General features: G+C 44.0%; 2 protein-coding genes across 5 annotated transcripts; both read left to right on the plus strand.

The window, feature by feature from the left end:
• Positions 1–618: 618 nt before the first annotated feature.
• stim1a (stromal interaction molecule 1a) lies at positions 619–18915 on the plus strand. Of its 4 annotated transcripts, none has more exons than XM_057049436.1 (13): positions 619–825; positions 1511–1643; positions 3826–3956; positions 6256–6370; positions 6975–7086; positions 7407–7522; positions 9697–9874; positions 12728–12905; positions 13774–13941; positions 14076–14176; positions 14373–14602; positions 15837–16248; positions 16656–18915. In XM_057049436.1, the coding sequence occupies exons 2-13, from the start codon at positions 1523–1525 to the stop codon at positions 17155–17157; spliced, it is 2364 nt and encodes a 787-aa protein (XP_056905416.1). In that variant the 5' UTR covers positions 619–825; positions 1511–1522; the 3' UTR covers positions 17158–18915. The 4 variants fall into 4 exon arrangements, with proteins under 4 accessions (XP_056905416.1, XP_056905418.1, XP_056905417.1 ...); XM_057049438.1 differs by having other exon boundaries at positions 15837–15900; XM_057049437.1 differs by lacking the exon at positions 619–825 and adding an exon at positions 853–1100.
• Positions 18916–19057: 142 nt separating this feature from the next.
• LOC130534842 (protein sel-1 homolog 3) lies at positions 19058–24273 on the plus strand. Its single transcript, XM_057049435.1, has 23 exons — positions 19058–19231; positions 19313–19778; positions 19896–20022; positions 20110–20231; positions 20311–20423; positions 20498–20559; positions 20633–20762; positions 20880–21012; positions 21113–21250; positions 21373–21575; positions 21669–21848; positions 21949–22068; positions 22157–22297; positions 22385–22447; positions 22531–22704; positions 22782–22909; positions 22983–23066; positions 23144–23234; positions 23319–23406; positions 23478–23575; positions 23665–23792; positions 23881–23983; positions 24065–24273. Exons 1-23 carry the CDS (start codon positions 19058–19060, stop codon positions 24140–24142), a joined length of 3144 nt encoding a protein of 1047 aa, XP_056905415.1. The 3' UTR covers positions 24143–24273.
• The last annotated feature ends 565 nt before the right edge of the window (positions 24274–24838 follow it).

Consider the following 24838-nt stretch of genomic DNA (forward strand, 5'->3'; position numbering starts at 1 on the left):
CCTCTTCAGTTTCAATCACTACAACACTTTGGTCATTCCTAAGGAAGAACACAATATATCTTCTTAGAATTACAGAGTTCTTAATGACAGCTGTGCACATGTGGTGAACATAAATTTAAAAAGACAAATGAAATCATAACCTCTAGAATATTTTCCTAATGGTTCTATTTTTTCATGAAAATCTTCAGTCATTGCAAGACATTGAATTTCAGTGATCAACACTATCTATAGGATGCTCCAATATGCAAATTTCAATATCCTGCACCTTTTCTTCCAACACTGTTTGACAAATGTTTAGATTGCGACCTCAGTCTTTGGGGCAAATTAATCATTAAACACAAACTCTATAATTATGTCCAATGAAACCGTCAATGTCCAATGAAACCGTCAATAGGCCATGCATTATTGGATGTTTATAGCTTGCATTAAATGAATGTGGTGGATGTAATATTATATAGTAATATTTAATATTTCTTCCAAAAAATGTATTTTGAAGATCGGGGGCCGCCTGGTGTAGTGGCATATAACGACCACTAGATGTCCGGCTTAAGTTATATATTAAGTGATACGTTGTATATACACTCCATGCGTTAGGGGGCGCTGTGAGAATATGCCAAAATGGTTTATTTGGTGTAGAGGAAGATCGACCCGCTAGCTGTCCACATTCTGCGGAGCTTTTTTTTAGGTTCAGTCGGTCGAGGGACAGACCGCGACGTCTTTGCTGGACGCGGGGCTCTCTGGTCTCTCTCTCCAGGTGACAAGCTCTCTGGTGCGATGCTCACACAGAGCTGAAGCTACGTATCTGCTGGCACTGACACATGACAGGTATTTTTGTGGTTTAGTTTGCAGTAACCCGACGCGGTGACGTTCAAGCTTAGCCGAAACTCGACTTTATTAATTGCCCCGTGTGTGTTGGGGTGTATTGTTAACTTGACGTCTTCAGTGACTTGCGGACAAAAAAAGCTGTCGGCAGACATAAAACACGGAAGCGTTAGAGTGAAGGCTCTATAACCCAACTCCCCCTCTGTTGGCGTATTTCACTTCATTTCCGACTTAGCCGAGGTGTTTAGCCAGCTAATCGGGGTCTGTCCGCTTTTAAGGTACGTAGCTATTAGTTAATCTTGTTATGTTTCTCCTGTAAGACGCATGAGCTTGTGTGCATGCTGTTAGCAGTGCATCACATCACAGCTAAACACACCTAATAAGGCTTTAAAGGCTTTCTTAGCTTAAGCCCGCTAACGAAAGTGTACATTCATTCATTCAGAGAAGATACAGGATTGCGTCAGCAATTAAGTCTGGAATGAAAGTTAATTATTTCTAAACATGCCCCAACCCCCCCCCCCCCCCCCCCCCCCCCCCCCCCCCCCCCGTTTTCTTACTTTATTAATATGTTATGCTACCTCGGTAGTTGCTTGCACCACTAATAAGCAAAGATTAAATCATTAGCCTTGTCAAAAATTGCACAATGGTGGGGTATTGAGGGTTTTTTTTGTATCTGTCTTCCTTCTAGTTCACACCAGACATGGAGCTTAACAAATTCATGACCTTGTGGATATTTTCCCTGTGCCTCGTTGACAAAAGTCGGACTGACAAAACAAGTTCATCCAGCCCCGAAATCCAGGTTGCTGGAAATGGAGTCTCAGGTGAGTTATTGATTTTTCTGGTCCTGTGAGAGCCTACTGTTGTATTTGGTTCATCCACCTGTTGAGTTCAGCACAGGCGCACCACAGTTTGGCAGGGAATGTTTGTGCCACATCTCTGATGGTGCAGGCACTATATGTAGCCCTGCTGAGAATAGTCCAGCTGGCTCCCCCCCCCCTAACCCTAACCCTAACCTAACCCTAACCCTAACCCTAACCCTAACCCCCCAAACTTACTGTAGATGATTCATCATTTGTGTTATGTTGATTGTAGCAGCATCTGTGTCTGCAAACCTCTTGATTTAGCAGCTACGTTTGCAGACCTGTAACTTTTCCTGCTGTACGTTTCAGACTACCTTAATCCAGAGGTAGTTGAATAAAGCCAAATAAAGATGTGTTGAAAAATGGCTTCATTTCCAACCTGCGATACTATTCAGTAACTATTTTACAAAGTCTTCTCAACTCAAGGCAGCACGCTTTATAGTGTCACGCGGTGAACCTTGACCCCCCCAGGCACGTGGACTACTAAACATTTCTGACACCTTTTATCATTCCAATTTATGATACTATTGCCCGTCACCTGTGGAATGCCAGAAACAGAAATTTTCAGCATTCCCCCTACTTTACCAGTCTTTTGTTCACATCGATTGCAGTGTAGTTAAATATATATCTGTGAACTCAGGTTTATATAGTAATATTCTATATTTCACGTTTTAGCCAGTATCTAAGGCCAAACCTACGTACCAGAGCATGTGACGTGTGGATTTTAAAGTACTGACATGATTTACATCGTCACACTTTCAGTTTGTTTTATCCTCGGTATTTTAAGGAATGACTTGCCGAACACCACATCACAATTGAGCTTGTGATTCCGTGCTTTGTGCTCATTAAAGTTGTGGTTTGACAGGAACTATATGATGTTGCCAATTAGCACACATGTTTTCTAATGTGTGCTGAGCCTTATCAGTGCCAAGAAAAGAATTTGCTCTTGATAGTGGTTTTTCAATGCGTAACAGGTAGTCCTAATGGCGTTAACTGCCCTACTTACGAAGTGACAAAGGTATTTTCATGTACATGCAGCAGCACAGAATGACTTGTGTAACAGGAGCTCTTAAAAAAAGCCCGGCTGACTGGTATGTAAATATCTTATCTGGCGTCTCTGCAGGTTTGCAATCCAAATGAGAAAGAGGGTCTTGTGTGGCGTATGAGAGCATTGCAGGTGGTGGGATTTTGCTGGAGTGAAGGTTTAAGGGGTTTATCATGTACAGCAGAGGAAACAGTTGTTTTGCGGGTCGTCTAATGGGAAATGCTCGCCTTCCGGTGAGCAAAGAAGTTTGTCATGTTCTTGATCATCAAGGCTTATTGTTTCATATGTGGTACAATTTCCAAATACCAAAGACAACAATTATGAACTCTCAATTCACTCTCTACTTGTCATAACATGTGGTTCCTCACCTGCACTGTCAATATTGTTCTTCTTCTTATTTATTTTGTCATAACAGTTTTAACATAATTATAATATTGCCTTCAAGTTGTAAATGAATTACACTGTGCAAATTCTCTATAATTTGGAGTATCTGTAGTAACAGTCAAAGGAGGTTTCCTCTTTGAGGGAGTGGTGGTTTTATCTCTGAGCTGTGGCAGAAGAGTTCTGATCCCTCAGGAAGCAGAGGAAACACCAAGGGTACTAGACCTTAGTTACATAATCATTGGCCAAGGAAATGCACTTGTCTGAAAGATGTCCATCTTAAGTTCTGCACAATGTTGCACTTCGGTTCAAACAGTCAGCTGGATAGGATAACATAAAAGTGGCCATAATGACATGTATTCTATGAAATGTAAATTGACCTGATGATATGGCCTGTTTTTAGTCATTGCATAGTGTCTGGTGTCTGTTAACATCCCCACATTGCGGGAAAGACCTTACATAAGTCCAGCGTACAAGAGAATGGCTTCTGTCTTGTGACACAGGACTTTACATTCTACATTAAGTTAAAATGGCTAAAGCTGAAGACAATAAACTTGTGATCTTTGTATGCGTAATTGCAGCCTGACTAATTGCAATATTTGCATATTATAATTATCATCTTTCTACTCTGTAGCAGCTGTGATGTATAATTTAGTCATTCCGACTTACAAAGTTGCAGGTTTACATCATCTTCACATGACTCTCTGTCTCTGCCAGACTTCTGCCGCATCGATAAGCTGCTATGCAACGATGAGAATGCCATTCTCAGCTTTGAAGCCATCCGTAGTATCCACAAGCAGATGGATGATGATGCAAATGGCAACGTGGATGTGGCTGAGACAGATGGGGTGAGTAGAAGCAAAAGAACCATCAACAGTGGTTTGAAAAATCCCTTTTTAACTGATTTCTTTCGAGCACAACTCTTTAAGGCCCCTCTCTGTGGCATTGTTTGGGGTTTCCAAAAACATGATCTGTTGCTGTGGGAGTCTTTTGAAAGGAGGAGTTTCTTTCCTTTTTCTTCTGGAAAAGACTTTAAATCCTGGCTCTTTTCAAACCGTTTATATGGTTATATCATGAGAATGCGCTCATGCATCCTGCCTGCAAGCCACGTAGCATCTCCAAAGCTGGCAAACCACCGTTAATGCCACCACAGAGTGCACGGAGATGTTCGAAGCAAGAGCGAAGTTGATTGCAAACGACTATCAAAATCCTCGTGATAGAATAGGAGCACAGTATGAAACAATATAATGCAGAAACCCTAAAAATCCCTAAAATGTTTGCATATCTGTACCACGAATGGTCATAAAGTCGTTTTCATGCCAAATTTTCTTCCTGTGGCCCACCAGTGTCTGATATACACTAGTGGTCTAATGTGTGTAGTTTGTGAAGATATTGGCGACAGTAGATGGATTCAGGAAAAGCAGGGATGTGGTTTTTATGCTCAGCCATGTGGCTCGCACATGAGGCTGTCATGCAACCAGTTTGTGCACGCCCCAGATGTGGAAATGATGGAGTGTGGCTACATTTCTCAAATAAGGCAACAGCAGAGTACAAGAAATGAAGGACAGCCGTTTAAACATGCAACATTTCACATCAGCTGACAGCTTTTTTTTTTTTACTGGAGAGCAGCATGACTGCGTGTGTACGCATGCTACAACAAAGGAACCTCACATAAAGTTGTCCCGTCTTAATGGAATATTTCTGTGTGTTTTGTAACCAATTCATCACTGTGTTGTTAGATGTTTTCCCCCCTTTGCTGATGTGATGAATGCAGATGGCATATCTACATTACACACTTGTGCCCTTAAGAAAGTCACTTTGGCTTTATTCATCCTGCCGTCAGACCGACAGTTTTCTTTTTAAAGAGGATATTGCAAACTAACAGGCGGAGGCACAGAAGTCATTGCAGTTCATTAAATATGCACATCGCAACTGTTGTGGCTCCGTGCCAGTAAATGCAAAGGCCATAACGATTAATAACACTTCAATGTAGCTCTCTGGCCTGTTATTGTACAAGATGAAGATTCTGGGATGAGGTTGATTCATTTATGACCAAGAGTTATGTCTCCATCTGGCTTTAATGACAGAGGGGGTTTGCTTCCTTTTCAGGACTGTCTGCTCTCCAGACATTCTCTTTTCTTGTGTTAACTTAAACCGAGCAAATCTGTCAAAAAGAGAGGCACTGTGACCTCACTCATCTTCCTCCACCAGTCTCATAACAGAAGGATTTCAGTTTATAGGCACCTGCAACTTACCGTATGTGTTTTCTTTAGCAGGTAGTGAAGCAGTACATTTATTTGATTTTGATTATGGTTTTGTTACTTTTCGTGGAGTCCAAGTTGAATATTTAGATCCAAAAGTTTCTGCTATCAGGGTGGTTGGTTGCTGACCTCATTGAGGAAGCAATTCTTTGTGCCGAGACCTTTACACAAGCAGCTGAAGCAAAACTCTGAGCAAATACACTGGAATTTTGCAACTCGTTGCAAAAAAGTCCCCAATTATTTCATACATTCAGTAGAAGCATTTCTCAATAAGGATATTGCATTTTGAAGAAGTCTGCGATTAATTCACTCAAGGATTTCATCTGTATTTGGTGTCATTTTTAAAATGTTCATTCCACACTAGGGTGTAATGACTGATGATCCAAATAACTTTGGAATCAACATGTCTGAGGGGAAATCTGGCCCTCTGGCCCTTTAAATGCTGTAGAGTTGAATTTTTAGGTCCGTATGGTTGAGTGTTTAATGTTCCTTTGGCCATGAGTGATGCAACCACACACCAGCCACAAGAACTGCATTTTCTTCCTTTATTGGGATCATAAAACCTAAAGAGAACCTGGCCTCAGCCTTTTCACTAAACAACATCCCCCTTAATGGCAGCAACACCAGAGGTTTCCTTTGTCCAACTACTTTTTGTCCAACATTTTATGTCATCACATGAACCAAGATATCGGACTCCTGTTTAATGTGTGTCCATTTGTTTTCTAATGTGTAATAATGTACAGTGATTTGAGAAGAAATCCTTCAAACCACTGCATGAATAAGCAAAGACAGTTAAATTAGATTAGCTGTAAGATTGAATCACTTGGTTAACACACCAGCACGACTGATTCTTGCCTTCAAATTAAAAGACATTCTTGTTCTGCAGTTTCTTCGAGAAGACCTAAATTACCACGATCCCAAGGCAAAGCACAACAGCTTCCATGGAGACGACCAGTTAATCAGCGTGGAGGACCTGTGGAACGCATGGAAGGGCTCTGAAGGTACGCCACTGAGGCGTGCTGGTTGTAAATCTAGTTCAACACGCTGCAGAATTGATCATGAATAAACCGGTCCGTGCGATGTTGTGCTTCAGATTAACCACCTTCACGTCCCACGCCTTCCCTGTCTGAACAGTTCAATTACTCACTTAACATTTAGTCAGCTGGCACTGTTTGTTGCTGAACAGCGGTCCCAGTTATCAGTTCTATTCACTCACATCGTCTCGTCTGTCAACACTAAAGAGCCCCCACAGCCTCACCTCTTCTTGCTCGTTTGCTCTTGAGTAATCTCTGAGAGCGCTCTCTGGGTGCTGTGTTGTGCTGGCACAGAGGCCTTTTCACACCCCTTCCTGCTGTTTTCGTGAGGTTTATCCTGTAGCGTTGAGGCAGGAAGTTGGTCTTTATTCGACCAAAAATGTGTTGAAGCAGAAGCTTTAATAGACGATGCTTTGGAACTACGTAGGTATCTTATGCAGTTTAAATGCTCGTAGAATATTCATGGGTTCTGTATTGTTTAAAATTTGCTACAGTGACAATTGTATTTATCCTGGTCTGTTTTATTTATTGAATATCTCACCCTACTATGTCAATTCCTTCTTTCCTTTAGTGTATAACTGGACCGTGGACGAGGTGGTAGAATGGCTCATCACTTACGTGGAACTGCCACAGTATGCGGAGGTGTTTCGCAAAATGAATTTTAATGGAACTGTCATGCCAAGGTACTGGATCCAGTAACCATTAAATGAGCATATGTAAAAAGTGTAAAAAGGATTTGCTGCGAACAAAAAAAATGAGTCACATGCTTTTTAAAGCACAAATCCAATCTAGCCATGTACTGTTACTTCTGGGTGGGTATAATATTGTATTGTTCTTTTGTTTTTAGTTCCAAATTTTAGCTTTTATCTGGTCACTTATTCAAATGGCTCAATTGATGCAAAGATTCATATTTAATTTTAGATCTTATCAGGTGGAATTCAACCAGATTAACATGTCACCTTGTCCTTCCTCTTTTAAAACAACTGTGTCTGCTGTTTCTCAGGCTGGCTGTGAAGAATACCACTTTCACTCTGTCTATTCTGAAGATTCAGGATCGCAGCCACGTTCAGAAGTTGCAACTCAAGTCTTTGGACACTGTGCTTTTTGGCGCACCTCTCAGTATGTTACCTTTGTTTTTAAAAGTGTGTGTAACTCATGTCAAAGTTACCTGATGTAGACTGTCAACTCAAGCAGGAGGCGGGTTTGACAGTACAATGATGACAACAGTGCATGAAAAACTTGTTGTAGTCCTTTTAATTAAATTAATGCTAATTTTCACTGTTAGAATTGAAAGAGTTTGAAGAAGAAAAGGCAACCCAAAACACAAAACTGTTATTTTTCCCTGATCAGTGTGGGGTCAGTGGAAACCTTTGTTAGATAGGCGAGGCTGAGCTCACAGACGTAGACAATAGTGGTTCTGGGGTTGAGTCCCTGAGGTGTACTTGTGTTACCCATGTGTATCTCCTTCAGAGACAGAGGTGGGCTTAGGTTTGACTACAGCGTTTTGTATTCTAGAGTGCAGCACACACCCTCTGCATTGAAGCAGAAACAAGAACACCAACTATTCTCGCCTGCTTGTCAAGTGTCGCCACTTCAAATTAGAAGCTCTCAGATTCTTCTAATCCTTGAGATAGTCGTTCCTTGTGAGCTCAGGAACTCTGAGACAAAGTTGAGTTAGTGTTTGCTCCACTGAGAACTGTGTCATTGTCAAAACTCCAGTCGAGACATGCCTGCATGACTATAAATACTGAGGATTTACAACAAGGTGCACACCACTGGTACAATTCAGTGGTCAAGTAAGTCACCTGATCTCCACCCAACAGCTGTTCAGTTACTGAACATAAAACCTAAAGACCCGGTAATATGCAATTGAAGGTGCGATGACCTCGGAACTCGATATTTGATGCTCATAGACTCCAGATTTCAGACGGTTATTTTCAACCAAATATGAAGTAGCCTTAAATTGGAAAAGTTCATGCTTGCACGAATGAGACAGTCTTTTTAACCTCCACGGAAGGCATTGGTGTTGAGGTCTGTGTCTGGCATGTGTCATCATGGACGTGTTTTGTTAAAGTCACAGTCACACCCAAAGGAAGTGAGTGCTGTCTGGCTTTGACAGCCTCTCAAAGCCACAGTGGCCGTTCAGTCAGGCTGAAGCCTAGCAGCAGCGTTTGAAGACACGTTTCAGCCAATAGTTGTATAATAATTAACCCAAGGACAATTGGGTTCAGTCATTCCCTGCTTAGATGTTAATTAAATGTCACTTTATGCTGTTATGAAGTGTTTTCCTAAGACCATATATTGTTCTTTTTTTTATCTTTTATTGATCAAGGCCAGAAGGAGAGGTCTGTTTCAGACAGATAAGGATTTACAAGATTAAGCTCCCCTCAGTGGTTATCATCTATATTGGCAATTATCTCTCTGTATTTGACCCCAGGCGATCAAACTGGAGCCCACGTACCTGAGGGGTATTTAATTTAATACATTGATCTTAAAAGGTTGGAGGATTTACTTAAACCTGTTGTTAAGATAGTAGCTCGCCCCATTAGCTTTCATAGGTCAGACACATATTCACAGCCATCTTGAGGGATAGTTTAGCACAAGTTTAACCTGTTTATCTTTTGATCTTTAAATAAAACTGTTGTAATGGTAGGTGTATGTTCTTGTCTAGTCAATGAGCACTGACTCTCATTTCTTGCTCTGACACGTTGGTTGCAGTGAGTTTCACTTGTCTCTCTGCTCTGTCTCTCCAGGAAGGAAGTCATTTTTTTGAACTGTGCTCATGTGTGCAAGTTTTGCAAGATAAACTTTCCATAATAGAGGTTTTAAGGCAGACATTTAGGCCTCTACTCCATCCCTGCACTGCATATAAAAACACTGTTAGAACCTAGATTTCCAAATACAATCATTTTAAAATGGCCTTGAAAAGATTTTCCCCCCTTGAAAGTGAATCTAAACTAAGGCTGAACAAATGTGACGTGTACAGTGACCTTTATAGTTGAATAAATGACATTGACAAGAGTGATTCACTGAACTATATGCTGGGATTAACACCCCTTCATGTTTCCTAGATGGCTGCTACATAATGTATGCCATGTTTTAGTAGTCAGTCTTTTGGTTAGTTGAACAACTAAAACAGTACAGATCAAACAGTCTTTATGTGGCAGTTTTTCCCAGGCCTCACCCACAGATGTGAAAACAACTGTAGCAGATCAGAAGCATAAATCTTGTATTGTGCTGATCTGTTGTAACCTGTTATCGCCGTGTTCCCTGTGCTTTGCTCCTCCTCACAGTGAACCGTCATAACCACTTGAAAGACTTCATGCTGGTCGTGTCCATCGTCATCGGCATGGGTGGCTGCTGGTTCGCCTATATCCAGAACCGTTACTCCAAGGACCACATGAAGAAGATGATGAAGGACCTGGAGGGGTTGCAGAGAGCTGAGCAGAGTCTACATGACTTACAACAAAAGTAAGGGCTCTCACCCATTGGACCCATTCACAGGTGGTTTGGCGGCACCTTCTTTCTTGTTAATTTGACTCTCTAATAAAATTAGCTCTTGCTCTTCAGGTCAAAGTTTATTTCTTTTGTGCAAGCTGAAACAGGTTGGCACCTAGTGCCTTCACCAGACCCTTTAAAACTCGCTGATGCAATAACTGTCAGCAGCTTTATATAAATGATTGTAGAACATTAAACAAGTAAAGTAAATCAGTCATCAAATTAAAAATGATTTGTAGCATCTATATAAGAGTATAAAGTTATAGTTTGAACAGCTGAAATGACATTTAAACTACTGACAACTATTTGGCCTGCACCTTGTGATGTCATTTTTATCAGATTTTAGCACTTTGCTTGAATAGATAATGTAGCGTGGTGTTTCAGTCATAAGATAGATTTTGTTCACACTTTAAAGTTTATGTACAGACCATAGATATAATTTCCCCTTTCGGTTGTTGGTTTTGTGTGATCTAACAAGCGGAACACACTAAAACTGACCATGAAATTGGGCACTGTGAAGAAACCATGATGAATTTTCTGGAGAACGCAAACAAATTCGAATGACGGCTGTGGCCTTTTCCTGGTTGGCTGTTTTGAAGCACCCATTATTCTAAAACTCAAAAAAAGAGAGTCCACAGTGAGCAACTGTGAAGTGCTTGGAAATGATTTGAAGGACTGCATTCTTTGTTCGATCAACCAGAAAGGTCATGTGGAGTCTATTAAAACGTTGACTGCTGTTAAGCATCGGGCACTTTGACTCTTTGTCCCTCAGACAAGAGAAACATAGACAATAATATTCGGTGGGTTGTGTTGCCTCCTTGCCTTTCTGTCCTACCTGAAATATTTCCTAGATGTCCCTTGAGGAGAGCACAAAAAAGGCCCCAGCAGGACAGTTCGCATTAATGACCAGTGTTGCAAACATGCAGAAGAATGAGAGCCCAGTACATCACGTGCAGTTTTCATATTCTATTAAACCTTTTTGTTTTGATAAAGGACCTTAAATAGACTGAACAAGCAAATGTGAGAGGGCATCAAAAAAAGTAATCTGTAAGGATAAATCTATTTTGGTACGGTTAATACGTTCAAGAATGTTTAGAATGTGCTTTTTTAAACAGGCTGACTTGTCTTTATCCTTTAAAGGATTCTGAAATCATCTTCTCATGTCAGGTTTACAGAAAATACAGCTGTCAGTTTATGCGCAGTCACAATAAAGGATGGATGATTGCTGTCTTGAAGTCATTCACGCCATCAGGGCTGCTGGTAAAAGAAGACCACACGGAGTGTTTAGAGTGGAAGTGTTTTGCCTCAGTGGACACAGTGTTTTGTTTAGCAACCAGGGTCCAACTCGGTCCCATTCACCAGCCAGAACACAGAGCAGTGACAGGCGCTGACACATGACCGCCCGTCATTCCTGCCTTGATGCTCAGGGACATTAGCCAAGGAGAGATGAGCTGTTTGTTGAAGTGGGAGTCAACTTTAATACCAACGTTGCCCACAGCAGTTTTCTCTTTCTACAACCTGGCTTTTGCATATCTAGCCTCGAATATCTGTAAATAAATTTAATATGTGAGGATTGTTTCTGTTGTTGATGAGCTGAATATTTGTGACCCCGTGATTGATTGAAATGGTTCGTCATACTTGCTGCACTCATACATACTGACTGTAGGATTGTATTTAGCGTTTGTAGGTCAGTGTGACCAGGTCGAGGCTCGTACAGTGCATGTTTTTAAAGAGTTGGGGAGGAGGGAGCGTGTCCTCTCGCTTTAGCCGTTCCGTTTCTTCCTGATCTCTAAAGCCAGCTGCTCTTTTTCCATACCTTCGAGCAGACCCTGCGCTGGTGTCAGGTATCCGGCCTCAGCCGTGGCTTCCTTTTTAGGAGGCAGTGGGAGGAGGCTTCGACTGTATCTGGATTTCCGGAGAACCTGTTTTAACAGTGTGGTTTGAGCCAGCTTCTACCTCACTGGTCGGGAGGTGGTGTAAAGCATGACTGATTAACATGTCGGCTCTGGTGTTAATTCAGCTACATTTAGACTGGGCTGTAGTGTGCAGACACTCTGGAAGGGCCTGGAGAGGAATGATGACATTGTGGCGTCAACACATGATAGCTTTAGCTTTCTGTCCACACAAATTTATATCCACACAAATTTAATTTAAAATACAACTAGTATAAGAGTATTCTGTAAAGTCTATTAGATTGTCATTGTCTTGTTCCAGAGACGGTGTGTCTGTGTCCCTACCTGACCTACAGTGTAGGTCAATCTGGAATGGCATTTGGCGTCTTCTTCCTGGGAATTCTGCCTTTGCTTCTGGATCAAAACCGAGAGTCTGGTAGAGGTCAGGGTCGAAACATTAGCAGGACGGCCCACTAGACACATTTTCCATCACCAAATTTTTGGATCACCTTTCATTTCTCTGCTGCTTAAGGGGAGCACGTCTTGGCACAAACGATTATGTCATAGGTGCGAAGCTTCTTTTCTGGAAGACTTTGTGTGAAAGACTGTTCTAAAAATATGCGACACATGTGTTCTGGACACTGCAGAAATGTTGACTGTACTGATCTGAAGCTGCCCTCTGGCAGCTGTGCTTGTTCTCAACTCGCTGCTCCTCAGTTTGTGAGTTCTAGCAGCTGACTGTAGCTCGTTGGCCTCTACACATTAGCCATTATTTCCTGTCATGCTCAAATAATGCACATACCTGAAAGTCACAGGATGTCCACCTCAGGCCTGCCCAGGCGCCAGAGCCGACTTTTGATGATGATATTGAGCTGGTGACTGATTGCCAAGACTGATTTAAGATTCCTCTTGCAATGCTTGTTGTTGTTCGCAGGCTGCAAATCGCCCAGGAGGAGCACCGAACAGTCGAATCGGAGAAGGTGAACCTCGAGCAAAAGCTGAGGGACGAAATCAACACAGCCAAGCAGGAAGCCCAACGGCTCAGGGAGCTTCGTGAAGGCACGGTCAATGAACTAAGTCGACAGAAGTATGCTGAAGAAGAGCTCGAACAGGTGATTTAAATATTTACTAAATAAACGCAGTTGCACGATTGTTGCTCAGCCGACATTCTAAATCTTACAGTGCACACATTTCCTATATTATTCATTTATTTGTGGGGCACCATTTTGGATACCGTCTAAAAGCAATTAATGGAATAAATTCTGACTGGTTACACGGTGGAAGGTCCGTGGCTGGTTTATTACCCACTGTAAGAAAACAGCCTGATACAGATGGCACAAGCACCGAACATCTACAGTATCAGTGATCTGGTTATAATTTATAATGCCTTTGAAGAAAACGCTTGACAAAGAATGTATTTCAACATGACATCATGCTGCTGTCTAGAGGCCAAAATCAGCAACTGCAAGGCAGAGTATTTTGGTAATCAATAGTCATCGCATTCTACGCATCATCAGTATTTTCCGTATTTATCATTTCTATATTTATCTAACCGACTTTTATTGTTTGAGTTTCCTTATATTTATGCAAGGCTTTCAGTCGCAACTCACTCTCACATAACACAACTATTTTTGGACAGTGTCTTTTTTAATACTCCAGCATGTTAACCTGCTCAGTTTTTTGCAGGCTCCCTCATTACCATACTGTCCCTTCAGGGTAGAAGTCAATGCTGTGTGTGTCGGCGCCAAATTTGGGGAAAACAACAACTGACATCATACTTATAAGTAAAGGGTGTGAATTTGATAATTAGAAATGGACACTTTACAACAATCGCTAAAGACCAAAAGACAATAAGTCAGGGACTTCAGACAGTGAGATTCACTAAAAGACACGCACACAAAAATGTATTACTCTTCATACCTTCACTGTGTGTTTGTCCTTTCTGTTAATTCATCTCATACTGTTTGACATTTCATGCAGGTGCGGATGGCGTTGAAGAAAGCTGAGAAGGAGCTGGAGTCCCGAAGTAGCTGGTCACCTCCAGAGTCTCTGCAGAAGTGGTTGCAGCTCACCCATGAGGTGGAAGTGCAGTATTACAACATCAAGAAGCAGAACGCTGAACGCCAGCTCCTGGTGGCTAAAGAAGGGGTATGTATGAAAAGGAAAGAAAACAATTGTGCGGTATTTATGGAAACTGTTTCGGCATTGACATTTTTTCAGGTCAGCCTAATTGAATGATCATAATCGTGTCGTAGCAACAAGCAAATGTTTGGTGTTTCCAGGCAGAGAAGATAAAGAAAAAGCGAAACACTCTGTTTGGGACCTTCCACGTGGCTCACAGTAGTTCCTTGGATGATGTGGACCACAAAATACTAGCCGCCAAGTAAGTCAGACATAGTAATCGGAACTGTTGTCTCTGTAATTTTGAGTACAAAAGCACCAGGGATATAAATAGTGAGCTAATTGTAGTTTTTGATCTAGTGGTCGGAAATGCCCCATGTCTTATGTTACCCAGTTACCCCTGTTTTGGTACTCAGTTGCCCACTGTTGTGGTGTGTTAATAACCTCTTTTTTGACAGACAAGCCCTAGGCGAGGTGACAGCAGCCCTACGGGAGAGGCTCAATCGCTGGCAGCAGATTGAGCTGCTCACAGGTTTTACCATCGTCAATAACCCAGGCCTGCCATCCCTGGCCTCCTCCCTCAACCTGGACCCCACCTTCATGGGCGGCAGAGCTACGCCTCAGCACTTCATCATGTCTGACGACATGGACGACTTGGACGAGGATATCGTCCCCGGGACTCTGCAATGTAAGACTTCCTCCGAGTCCGTTGGGATTAGCAAACGACCTGCTAAGCACACCAAGGCCCAACCAGGAAAATCCAAAAATTCACCCACATGAGAATTTGGACCTTTTCTGCTACATTTAAGGAAGCTTCTTCGTGTCCGCTCTGGTCTTGTCAGAAGTGTTGGTCATGACTGTGATTGATTGTCTACATTTGTATCCTGTTCTCATAATTGTCTTGTTCTACATTCAGCTCCAGTTTAATGCCTTTTCTAAATTAGCACATAGTTTTTGGAGACTGAAGACTTGTGTTTCCTCTGAACTGTCCAGAAAAAATATACTTTTTAAAGAGAATACCCTTTGTGCTGACCTGTTTGTAATGTGCAGCAAATGCTTCGGAGCCAGTTTTCATGAGCAGTTTGTAGGTAAATGCATCTCATCAACAGCAAACTAACGCCGTTCTTGTGACCATAATCTGCAGCCATGTTTTTATAGGTTCTGTACTTGACCTGTTATTCATGGCAAAACTCATGTAAGGTTCAGGTTTGACTCACTGAAGGCTGCTTCAGTCCCTTTCCGGCTGCAATAGTGAGTAATTCTCATAACATTAACTACACTCCCCATCTCACTTTCTCTCTCCCCCACCCCCCCAACACCACCTCTCTGATATTTGGCTTTCCACCGCTGCCTTACTGGCCTCGTCTGCAGACGGCATTCGACTGTTGGAACGGCGAGCCAGCGACCTGTGGTCCATCACTTCTGACTGTCAGCCCCTGCGGAAATACCCTGGTTGGCCGTTTATCATTGTCCCAGTCCAGCCCTCAGTTTGGCCTCCCCATACTTCCCTTTGACTCAAGGCTCCACAGAGCTAAAATATCAGACAGCGTGCTGCAAATTAACACTTCTATGATAACAAAACCGCATTCATGGGAAAATCATCGTAGATGCTTGCTTGTCACATTTCCTTCCCCTCGTTATCACTTTTTTTAACTTTCACTTTTACCGGCCAGGTTCTTAATTACTGCATCTAATCTCTTGAATATCATTCTGTGTGATTATTTGTTTTAGCCTGTACAGAAAGATAAAGCTTGTTGGGATTGTCTCAAATATGGAGTCAACGGGTTTGATTTGGATACTTAATTGTGAAAATCCCAGCGCTTCATTATCTTTCTACCAACCCCCTCAGTTGGTCTCCGTGTGTCCTTCACTCTGTCAGGAAGAGTTGTTGATTACCTTATTCCTCCTGTGTGTGTCCACAGCTCCCAGTATGATGTCACTGCGCCAACGCCATATTGACCCCCAGCTGGCCATCGGCTCCCAGAGGTTGGTAGAGAGCTGCCTGCTGGCTGGGCAGCAGGGGGAGGGGACCCCGCACCAGCCCAGGTCGAGGGCTGCCTTCAGGCCGACGCGCAGCCAGTCGTTCGGGCATCTCGACTGTCTTTCCCTGCCTCCTCTTTCCTCGGCTGTATCTCATCCCTCCATCATCTGTTCCTCCAACCCCAGCCCTCTGCCCGTCTCCCATTTGTCGTACTCTTCCTCCTGCTTGCCCAGCTCTGTGGGTGGTGTCCCTCATTCTTCACATATGCATCATCATTCTTTCCAGCCTATGGACCCCATACCTGATTTTTCCTTCTCAGATGTCTCCCAGCTCTCACACAGCGACAGTCTTGGGTATCCATTTTCTTTTCAGTTACTCACACGCATCACGTGTGGAGTGTGTTTTTGGCACCCATTTCATATCACCGTTCTACGTGCTTATGAGTTCTTTCCCTCACAATTATTTTTTTTATCATCATGCATCAGGTTTTTTTTTCACCGTTTTGTTTGGATTTTATGGCCCTGGATTTGATGAAGCTGCTCTCTGTATAAACAGATATTTAGCCAAAACAAGATGTCTAGCAGGAGAGAAATATTAGAGAAATTCTTCCTTCTTTGGCTTTTCTGCTCAACTAACCAGTGTGGAGTTGCTTGTTGTGGCTTTTGTGCAGATAAACCTTTGCATGCGAGGCTTGTGCTTGAATCTGGCGCTTTAATTGTTGTCTATTCTGACTTCTCTTTTGGGTGTGTTTCCACCTCAGGGACCTAAACCGATCCGATTCCGACTCTTCGCTGTCACTCTCTCAAGTCGGTGACCGACTGTCTGCCTACAGCTCCAAAGGTCACCTGATCAAGCCCACCTCTCTGGTGCACGGCCTGCCCGGGCGCGCTGAAGATGTCATGTCGCTGCACAGTCACACCCCCAACGGAGGGAACCGCATTCACGAGTCCAGTCCCATGGAGCTGGTGGACGACGGCCCCATCCTCACGAAGAACATGCAGAGCCTGCAGACGTCGCCCAGCCTGGGAGAGATTAACAGCCTGACGGAATTGTCACGCTCGGTCAGCCTGAATTCCACCGAACCGGACACACCGTCGCCTACAGGAGGAGGGCAACCGGGGGGGAAGAGCAGCCGCATCCCACAGCTGTCCTACAAGAAGAGCCCCCTGGAGGAGGACAGCGCCTCTACAGGGGATGACACGGATTCCACTGCTAGCCGCAAGAAACACACCTTCAAGATCTTCAAGAAGCAGAAGAAATAAGGGCTCCGACCTGCAGGCTGTCCCAGGTCTCTGACTTTACTGCTTCGTTCTGTTTGGGGGGAGAATCGAGGAGTTTCTGTAAAACGGCGGCACACGTCGTCTCCAGTGCATCTTTTTGTAGGTACAAAATCTGAAGAACTGGATTATTGGGAGCAACTTTCCTTTTGGTTTCATCTGCTTATATGGGCAACCATGAATATGTGGGGAAAAGGGTCAGATTGTACATTTGGATTGTAAAGTATTATTTATTCTGCAGGAAATTGTGCCAGTCTCCGAGAGAGACGTGTCTCCCTGTAGTTTACTTTTCTTTATTGTTCTACAAGATAGCATTTTGCATGTCTTCACTTTCATTTGACTGTTACCTGAATGCTCTTAGTGTTTGCTCGGTTCCTGTTGTTAAACATCTCTGACAACACCTGATTCTTTAATTGCCACCCAGCCGCCGATCCTACACGTCCGAAGCAAATGCTCAATTCCTTGTTCACTCAGTATCTTGACTTCTGATTCCATTCGTAGGCAGTTTTTACAAATTTGACAGAAAAAAACAAGTAGCACCAGAAATATTTAGTTTGTTTTGCATATTTTCAAAGAAAACCGAATATATGACCAGCTAGATTCAACATGGCTTTATTTAGCATATTACAAATCAGAACTTATGACAAATCATTCATTTAAAAAGTTATCAAATTGATCATCTATTCTGACTTTCAACACGTTTACAGGTAAAATGTGAGCTAAACGCACAGAATCTGTTATTTTTTAGCATCTTACTTTGATCCAACAGCCTCTACCGATGGTGGCTTTGATAGATGAGGTGCACGTGGCTTTTAATTTGAATTTGGCTCCTGATGTCCCCGATCTTGTTTGTGTTTTAACGCTTAGTTAGCGCTGAACAGACGGTGTTGAATGGGTAAGGGCTATAGTTCCGATGCAGAATCGGCTGTCTATAAGGCAAAAATATTCCCGTTGCAACCCAGAAGCAGACGATGAATTATATCAAAGTGCCAATTTCCTGCTTCTGCCAGAGGCCTTTGTATTCGTAGCATGTCTGACCTTTAGGGCCCCCTTTCCACGGGACGCAAATCCCAGATATCTTCAGTGTAAACGCAGAATGTCCAAAGATATGGATACACAAACAGTCCCTTGAGTATGTTTACACGTGTCACAGGGGATTCGCACCCTCTGATTACTGCGACAAAGGACAATGTCCCGTTTTAATGTATTTTGGAAGCTTCCTGTGAGCTACAATCTATGCATCAGTAGTTGTAGGCGGTTAAAGTCGTAGGAATTCAAAGTTGACGTGGCAAGCAACCAAAAAAGTGCTGCAAAAGACACAGTTGGCCTCCAGCCTCAAGATATCACAAGTGGTTTGGCTCAATAAGACATGTTTAATGTAGAACACAACTTTTAAAGAAAGCTGTCGATTTCCTACTTGTTTTTAAGTGTCATTTGTACTTCTTTGCACGACACAGTTGTAAATGGACTATGCCATCCGAGCGTGCGTGTGTTTGAGCGTGTTCGACGCCGCGTGTCCATATAACGCACTGTAATGTTGATGCATGTCAACTGCTCTGATGAAACCTACATTGGGTCAAGATCTTTACTCCTGACCTTTTTTTCCCTCCTTATCACTTTATTTTGGGCTTCTAATCTGAACACATATATTTGTACGGAGAAAGTGATACTTTTGCATCTTCTGTGATGGTCTAAACTTTTATGGCACTCCTGCATGATGGCAATAAACTATTTTGAATGAAAGCTGGGCTGATTTGACAGGCTTTACTGCATGTTGGGTTATTTATTAAATTAAAAGAAGACACATCCTTTTTGCTCCTGCTCACATCAGGTGCGCTGTATATTGTGTGGAAAATAACCAGTTTATAAAGCCCCACCCTAACAGATGTGTGTGCTGTCATTGGGTGGAGTCTGCAGGCCTTTAAATATTTACCTGCAGCAACGTGAGGTGGAGCAGGATCATATCCGGATCACAAGACATCTTTCTCCCAGCCTGAACGTCTTTATTATGGAGATACCAGTGAGAATTCTTTCTTTCCTGTATTTCCTGTGTGTGCAGGTAGGATCAGGTTTCTTCCCATCACTGCTTCCCTGGTTCTTCATGTATGTGTTGAGCGTACACGTTCTCTGCCTCCTTCAGGTGGTTTGGGGTCTCGACCAGGTGAAGCTCCTGAATCCACCACAGCAGCCGGTCCCTGGTCATTTCTTAAAAATCCTGTTCTCTTGTGACAAGCCCGCTTCAGTTCAGCTGGACTGTATGGTGACCTTTGACACTGGAGTTACCGCCACCCACACCTTAAGACGATGGCGGTGTCTCCCCAGCGACCCTAAAATACACATTTTGGAGCTGAAGCTTCCTGATTGGTTGGTGTATCGAGCTGATGGGATTGTTCCTGCCTCCCAGGAGGTGCTCAGTTGTATCCTGCTGGCATCGATCAGACGCGGAGGATTGGAGGAGTCTGTCGCTGCTCAGGATGTGGCGAGTTTGCAGCTCCAGTCTCATTTTGATCGACCTGTGAAAGAGCATCCGCTGTGCTTTTCCTGGAGCACCCAGATGCTTCGATTAACTCATCGGTATTGGATTAAACTTTGCCCTGTGGAGAGAGGTAAGCGCGCAATGCAACCTGAAACCAGAGATCACTCAAGCAGAGCTGGGAAAAGTATCAAAAATAAATCACCCTGGCTTTGAATACTGTGATAAATCCCCAAATCCTGTCACCCAGAAACGGTGCATTTGCTGTCTTCAATATATGCTTCAACTGGAGAAGGCTTTGGAATCACAAAGACTCTGGAGGCCTACACCAGCCCGTATCTGGAGCACACCCGTTTAAAAGCTGTCACTTTTCCATGGTAAACCCAGGCAGACATGCTGGATTGATATGGGATTTATTCATCGATCCATGCTTTTGAAACTACCAAATATTGCTGTGTCTGCAGGTGCACGTTCTCCGTGTGGGTATTAATGACCAGACACTGCCAGCATCGGCTGTGTGGATTGTTTTACCATCTAGATTCAGAGGATAACTATGCCACGCCAGCGCTCTTCCTTACAGCTTCAGGTGGGCTTATGGTTCAAATTCCATCGATGCTCTTATGAAAAGGTCAAAAGGTCTCACAGAAAGTGCCCCACGTGTGCAGGTCAGCTGCACGTCCAGATGAAAGGGAAATCTGGAGAATCTGCATTTACCTCAACCTTCCGGGTTCCTTTAAGCAGGTGGTGCCAGATCAGTGTGATGATGCAAGGTGCCACGGTGAGTGGCTGCGTGTTGATAAGACGTCCGGGATCCTCACAGGTGGTAAAACCATCATTTTCACTGTTTGGCAGGCGACAGTCTCCATGCTGTGTGTGGATGAGACTCAAAGAACGTTTCATTCTATGGAACACACGTAAGTGTGAAAAGCCAACTAATCCGGTCAGAATCCAGGATAAACCTGCATCTTAAGGATTTACACCTTCCAGGTTTGATCATGTTACCCTGGATGACACAGAGGGATACTTTGTGATTGGTGGAGGGAAATATATACACGGCATGGAAGGTTATTTTGGACCATTGGTTTACTACCGCAACAGAATACCACCTGACACTCTGGTACTGTACTGCACCTCAACAAGTATCCACATTATTTGCATTAGTAAAGAGCGACATAATTACCGCAGTAGTTAATTTTTATTCCACATGTATATCTTTACACTCCCTCGTGTACAGTCTGAAGCTGTGATTCCAGATGTGATTAGGATCGTGAACCTGACAGGATGGGTGCAGAGCTGTCAAGCATTTCAGCTGGAGATGACTGTGAAGATCGGTGGCTATTTCCTCATGGCCGAATACGAGGCTGGTAGTAAGTCCAAATGGCCACTAGATGACGCCAAAGCTACATCAGCTGCGCTCTGCCGTGGCGTTAAGGGAGGAAAGCTGGAACGTTATTTTCATGTTTTCAGACTCTTGTTTGGACGTCTTCCATGAGTGGATGGTGAAAGACAGGCAGACATTCAACTCCCAGTGTGGTTTGTGGGAGGAAACTGCACCTCGGCGAAAGAAAGCTGCAAAACTGGCCAAGTTTCTGACTCTTAAACATGGTAGGCCAAAATCCTCGTTTAGTACAAAATTTCAAGTTAATTGTATTTACCTACCTAATATTTTTTTAGGGAAAAAAAAGGTTTTTCACTGATGATCCTTTATTTGACTTTGTGACTTGCAGGGAGACGAACCAGCCTGCCAGCTGTGGGGAGGGCATTGTACTCCTTATCCTGCCAGAAGCTGGAGGAAGCAGGCACTATTGCTGCCATCTGCAGAACATTACCGCTGCTGCTACAAGCTGGCTGTTTAGGAGAATCCAAAGCTCTGTACATGTCATCAGTGCTCTACAGCACAGATCTTGGGGTCAAGAAACAGCCCTGGAAGGTACAGCTTATATGTCCGTGTAAGCTATAGTAAAACTATACACCAGTTCTCAATGTTCTTTTCCCTTCTCTGGTGTCATTGTGTGTGACCTAGGTTTGGCTTCTGGCCCTGCTGGCAGCCCAGAGAGATGATCGATTAGCACTCCTGCAACTTGGACACATGCACCACCGGGGGGTCCACGGCCTCACTGTGGATCCGGACCTGGCCTACGCATATTATGCAAATATTGCTCAACAGACAATTTTAGATCGTCAAAATCCCACCCCAGAGCAGGTGTGTATGACTTACTACTGTTGCTGTAGTTTTCTATCATACCGTTGTTTATATGTGTGTGTACTCCAAGAGCGGGCCTACTCTTTATTTTCTTTTTTAGACATATGTTGAGGCCGTTTACCTCAACGATGACGAGACGCTGAACCAGCAGACCAATGAGAAGCACCATATCTTCCAGTGGCTCAGGCTTCAGGCGCGACGGGGTACGGTGGAAGCCGAGGTACCCAGAAGCAGAGGACATATGAGAAGAAACATAGAGTCACTTCCAAAAACAGAAAGCACATCACAGGATTTCCTGTATTTTGCAGCAAGCGCTTGCCCGCATGCTGTACTGGGGCTACCAGGGAGTGACTCCAAACATCCGGAAAGCTGTCAGGCACTATGAGAGAGGAGCCGTCCAGCTGGAGGACCCGGTGTCCATGTATGACTACGGCATTGTCCTCCTACAGGTACACGCTCTGCTCACCTTGCTGGATCGGTTCTCATTCCCTACTACAGGGATTCAAGTTCACGCCCTCTAATTCCCTGTTCTGCAGGGACAAGGAGTTGAAAAGGACATCCCAAAAGCTGTCACGTTCCTGCAGAAAGCAATGGACCAGGTTTGAATGGGACACGTTGATAACTCCTCGATGAACAAGCTGCTGCTGTGGAACTTTCCTTCTGTTTTTCTCTCCTCCTGCAGGGTTTTGTTCCCGCCATCAATGCACTCGCGTGGTACTATGAGCAGTTCGAGCAGGACTACAAGCGTGCGGTGGAGCTGTGGGAGCAAGCCGACCTCCTCCTCTCCCCAGATGCCGCCCTGAATCTGGGCGTCGTGCACTCGCAGGGTCTGTATCCGGGGAAAGCTGCCGACCAGGTACGTTCACGTGCTCGCTGACGCGCCGTCAGGTGTTCTCCAAGCACCTCCGGGCAAATAATTTGTCTCTGTGACAGTATATGGCGTACAAGTACTACGAGAAAGCTGCAGAGAGGGGGCACATCAGGGGAGCCATCAGCCTGGCTGAGGTGTGGACCACAGGCATCCCTGGACGTGTCGGCAGACACCCAGCAGACGCTGTTTTGTAAGTTCATTTTCTCCAAAAGCCACGATTCTCCCTCGCGTCATGGCTGAAATATGCCTTCTTTTGCCTGCAGATGGGTGAAGTGGGCAGCAGAGCACAACGGGCACCTCGGCGGCCTCCTGCGTAAAGCCTTGAATTCCTATCTTGAGCGTGACATGTAATTTACATTCCATTTTACCAATCGGGCCACTGTGGTTTCGCAATTTAACCATTTGGCCATCGATGGTTCAACAGCTTCCCGTCGTTGTTATTTTACATGATGGCGGCTGAGTCGGGGTACGCGGCGGCCCAGTTCAACGCGGCCTACCTGTGCGAACAACACGCGGTGAGTCCACCCTGCAGCCACGGCTCTGCGCTGCTGTCGCTCTTTCATTCTGAGGAGATTCATTCCCGTGTCCCGTCTGTCCAGCGAGGACTCCTGGATCACGACTCTGCATCCCGCTGCATGCGGCGCTATTACAACCTGACCATCCAGGGTCAAAACCCCAACACTTACGGTAAAAATAAAGTCCTTTGAGTTCTGGAGGTTGAATGTTCACAGCTGAGAGGCGTTTTCTTCTGCCTCCAGCTCTGATCCGGATGGGTGACCTCCTGCACGAGGGGCACAAAGACCCTTTTACCGCTGCAGAGATGTACACGAAGGCAGCGCTCAGGAACGATCCACAGGTCTGTTACACACTTGTTTCAGCCTGTGTGTTTCCGCACCCCGCTGTTTGTGTTTGTGTGCACGTGTGAATCATCTCGCTCTTCCTCAGGGGTGGTACAGCCTCGGCCTCCTCATCGAAGACGGCTTTAGCCTGCCGTTGTCAATCCTGCTTGAACTCGGCCTCTCTGAGCTGTATCTGGCAGACAGGAGTTTGCTCCTGAGCACTTTGTACTCCAGGTGTGTCCCTCATGTAGCCTTGTGAGTGCACAATACTGTTTTCAACACAAAAATGTCTGGGAGAAAACCCTCTCAATTGCCCTGACAGATGCAGAGACTCCGAAAATACCGATTCCTACTTGCCCTGCAGCCTCGCCCTTTTCAACGTGCACCTTCAGTCTTTTCAAAGGGAATACGGTGCTGCCATGAAGGTCAGTGTGGGAATGCAGCACACAGCAGCCAGCAAGCGTGGCGTCAGGTTGCTGATGTGTTTGTCTTTATATCTCCCACAGTTCTCGGTTGCTGTCGCTGTGGTTGCAGTTTTATGCAGCTTTGGTGCCATAAGGAGATCCGTCATTTCCCGCAGCTAACTGTGAAAACTGAGTGTAAAATAATATTTTTATTGTGAATATAATTTATGATTTTTAAAAGAAATTCATCTTTTTCTGAAATGGATTTTATATAAATTCTAATAAATCAACTGTAAGAGCTGTGCTTATCACATATGTTTAATTTTTGAGTGTGAGGTTACAATTAAAGTTTAATTAAAGAACAAAAGTTTCCAAGATTGCTGCCAGTGCTCATCACTGTGCTGAGGCTTCTTTCTAATCCTCTAAAAATCACCAGAAAACAGCAACATCCACTCAAAATGATCACATTTCTGCAGGTATAAGAAATACGACTATAATTTCATAAAACATTTCTTATTCTAATTTGGGATAAAGAACATTAAGACAGAACCTGGGAGGACACGGTCACAGGAAGTGATGGTAGGGGAACTTTGTGACCTTAATGAAGGAGTTCTGGTCGTAGGATCACAACAACTGGACTGTATGAGTTTCATGGAGACGTTTCACCTCTTCAGAGCCCGAACTTCTCAGGCTAAGACTCAGCAGTTCACCTGCATCTGACGGACAAAGGACTCTCGTTTGAGGATAATCACATCCAGGTTTTGACCAGGGATGATAGATGGTTCAAGGGAGGAGTGAAAGAAGCCATCTATGTCAAACTGGAAAGACCATAAGAGAAGAAGCCATTCACACATGGCTACTAACGAACCCCACTGT

Source organism: Takifugu flavidus, chromosome 12 (genome assembly GCF_003711565.1).
Source record: "Takifugu flavidus isolate HTHZ2018 chromosome 12, ASM371156v2, whole genome shotgun sequence".
Taxonomy (NCBI): domain Eukaryota; kingdom Metazoa; phylum Chordata; class Actinopteri; order Tetraodontiformes; family Tetraodontidae; genus Takifugu; species Takifugu flavidus.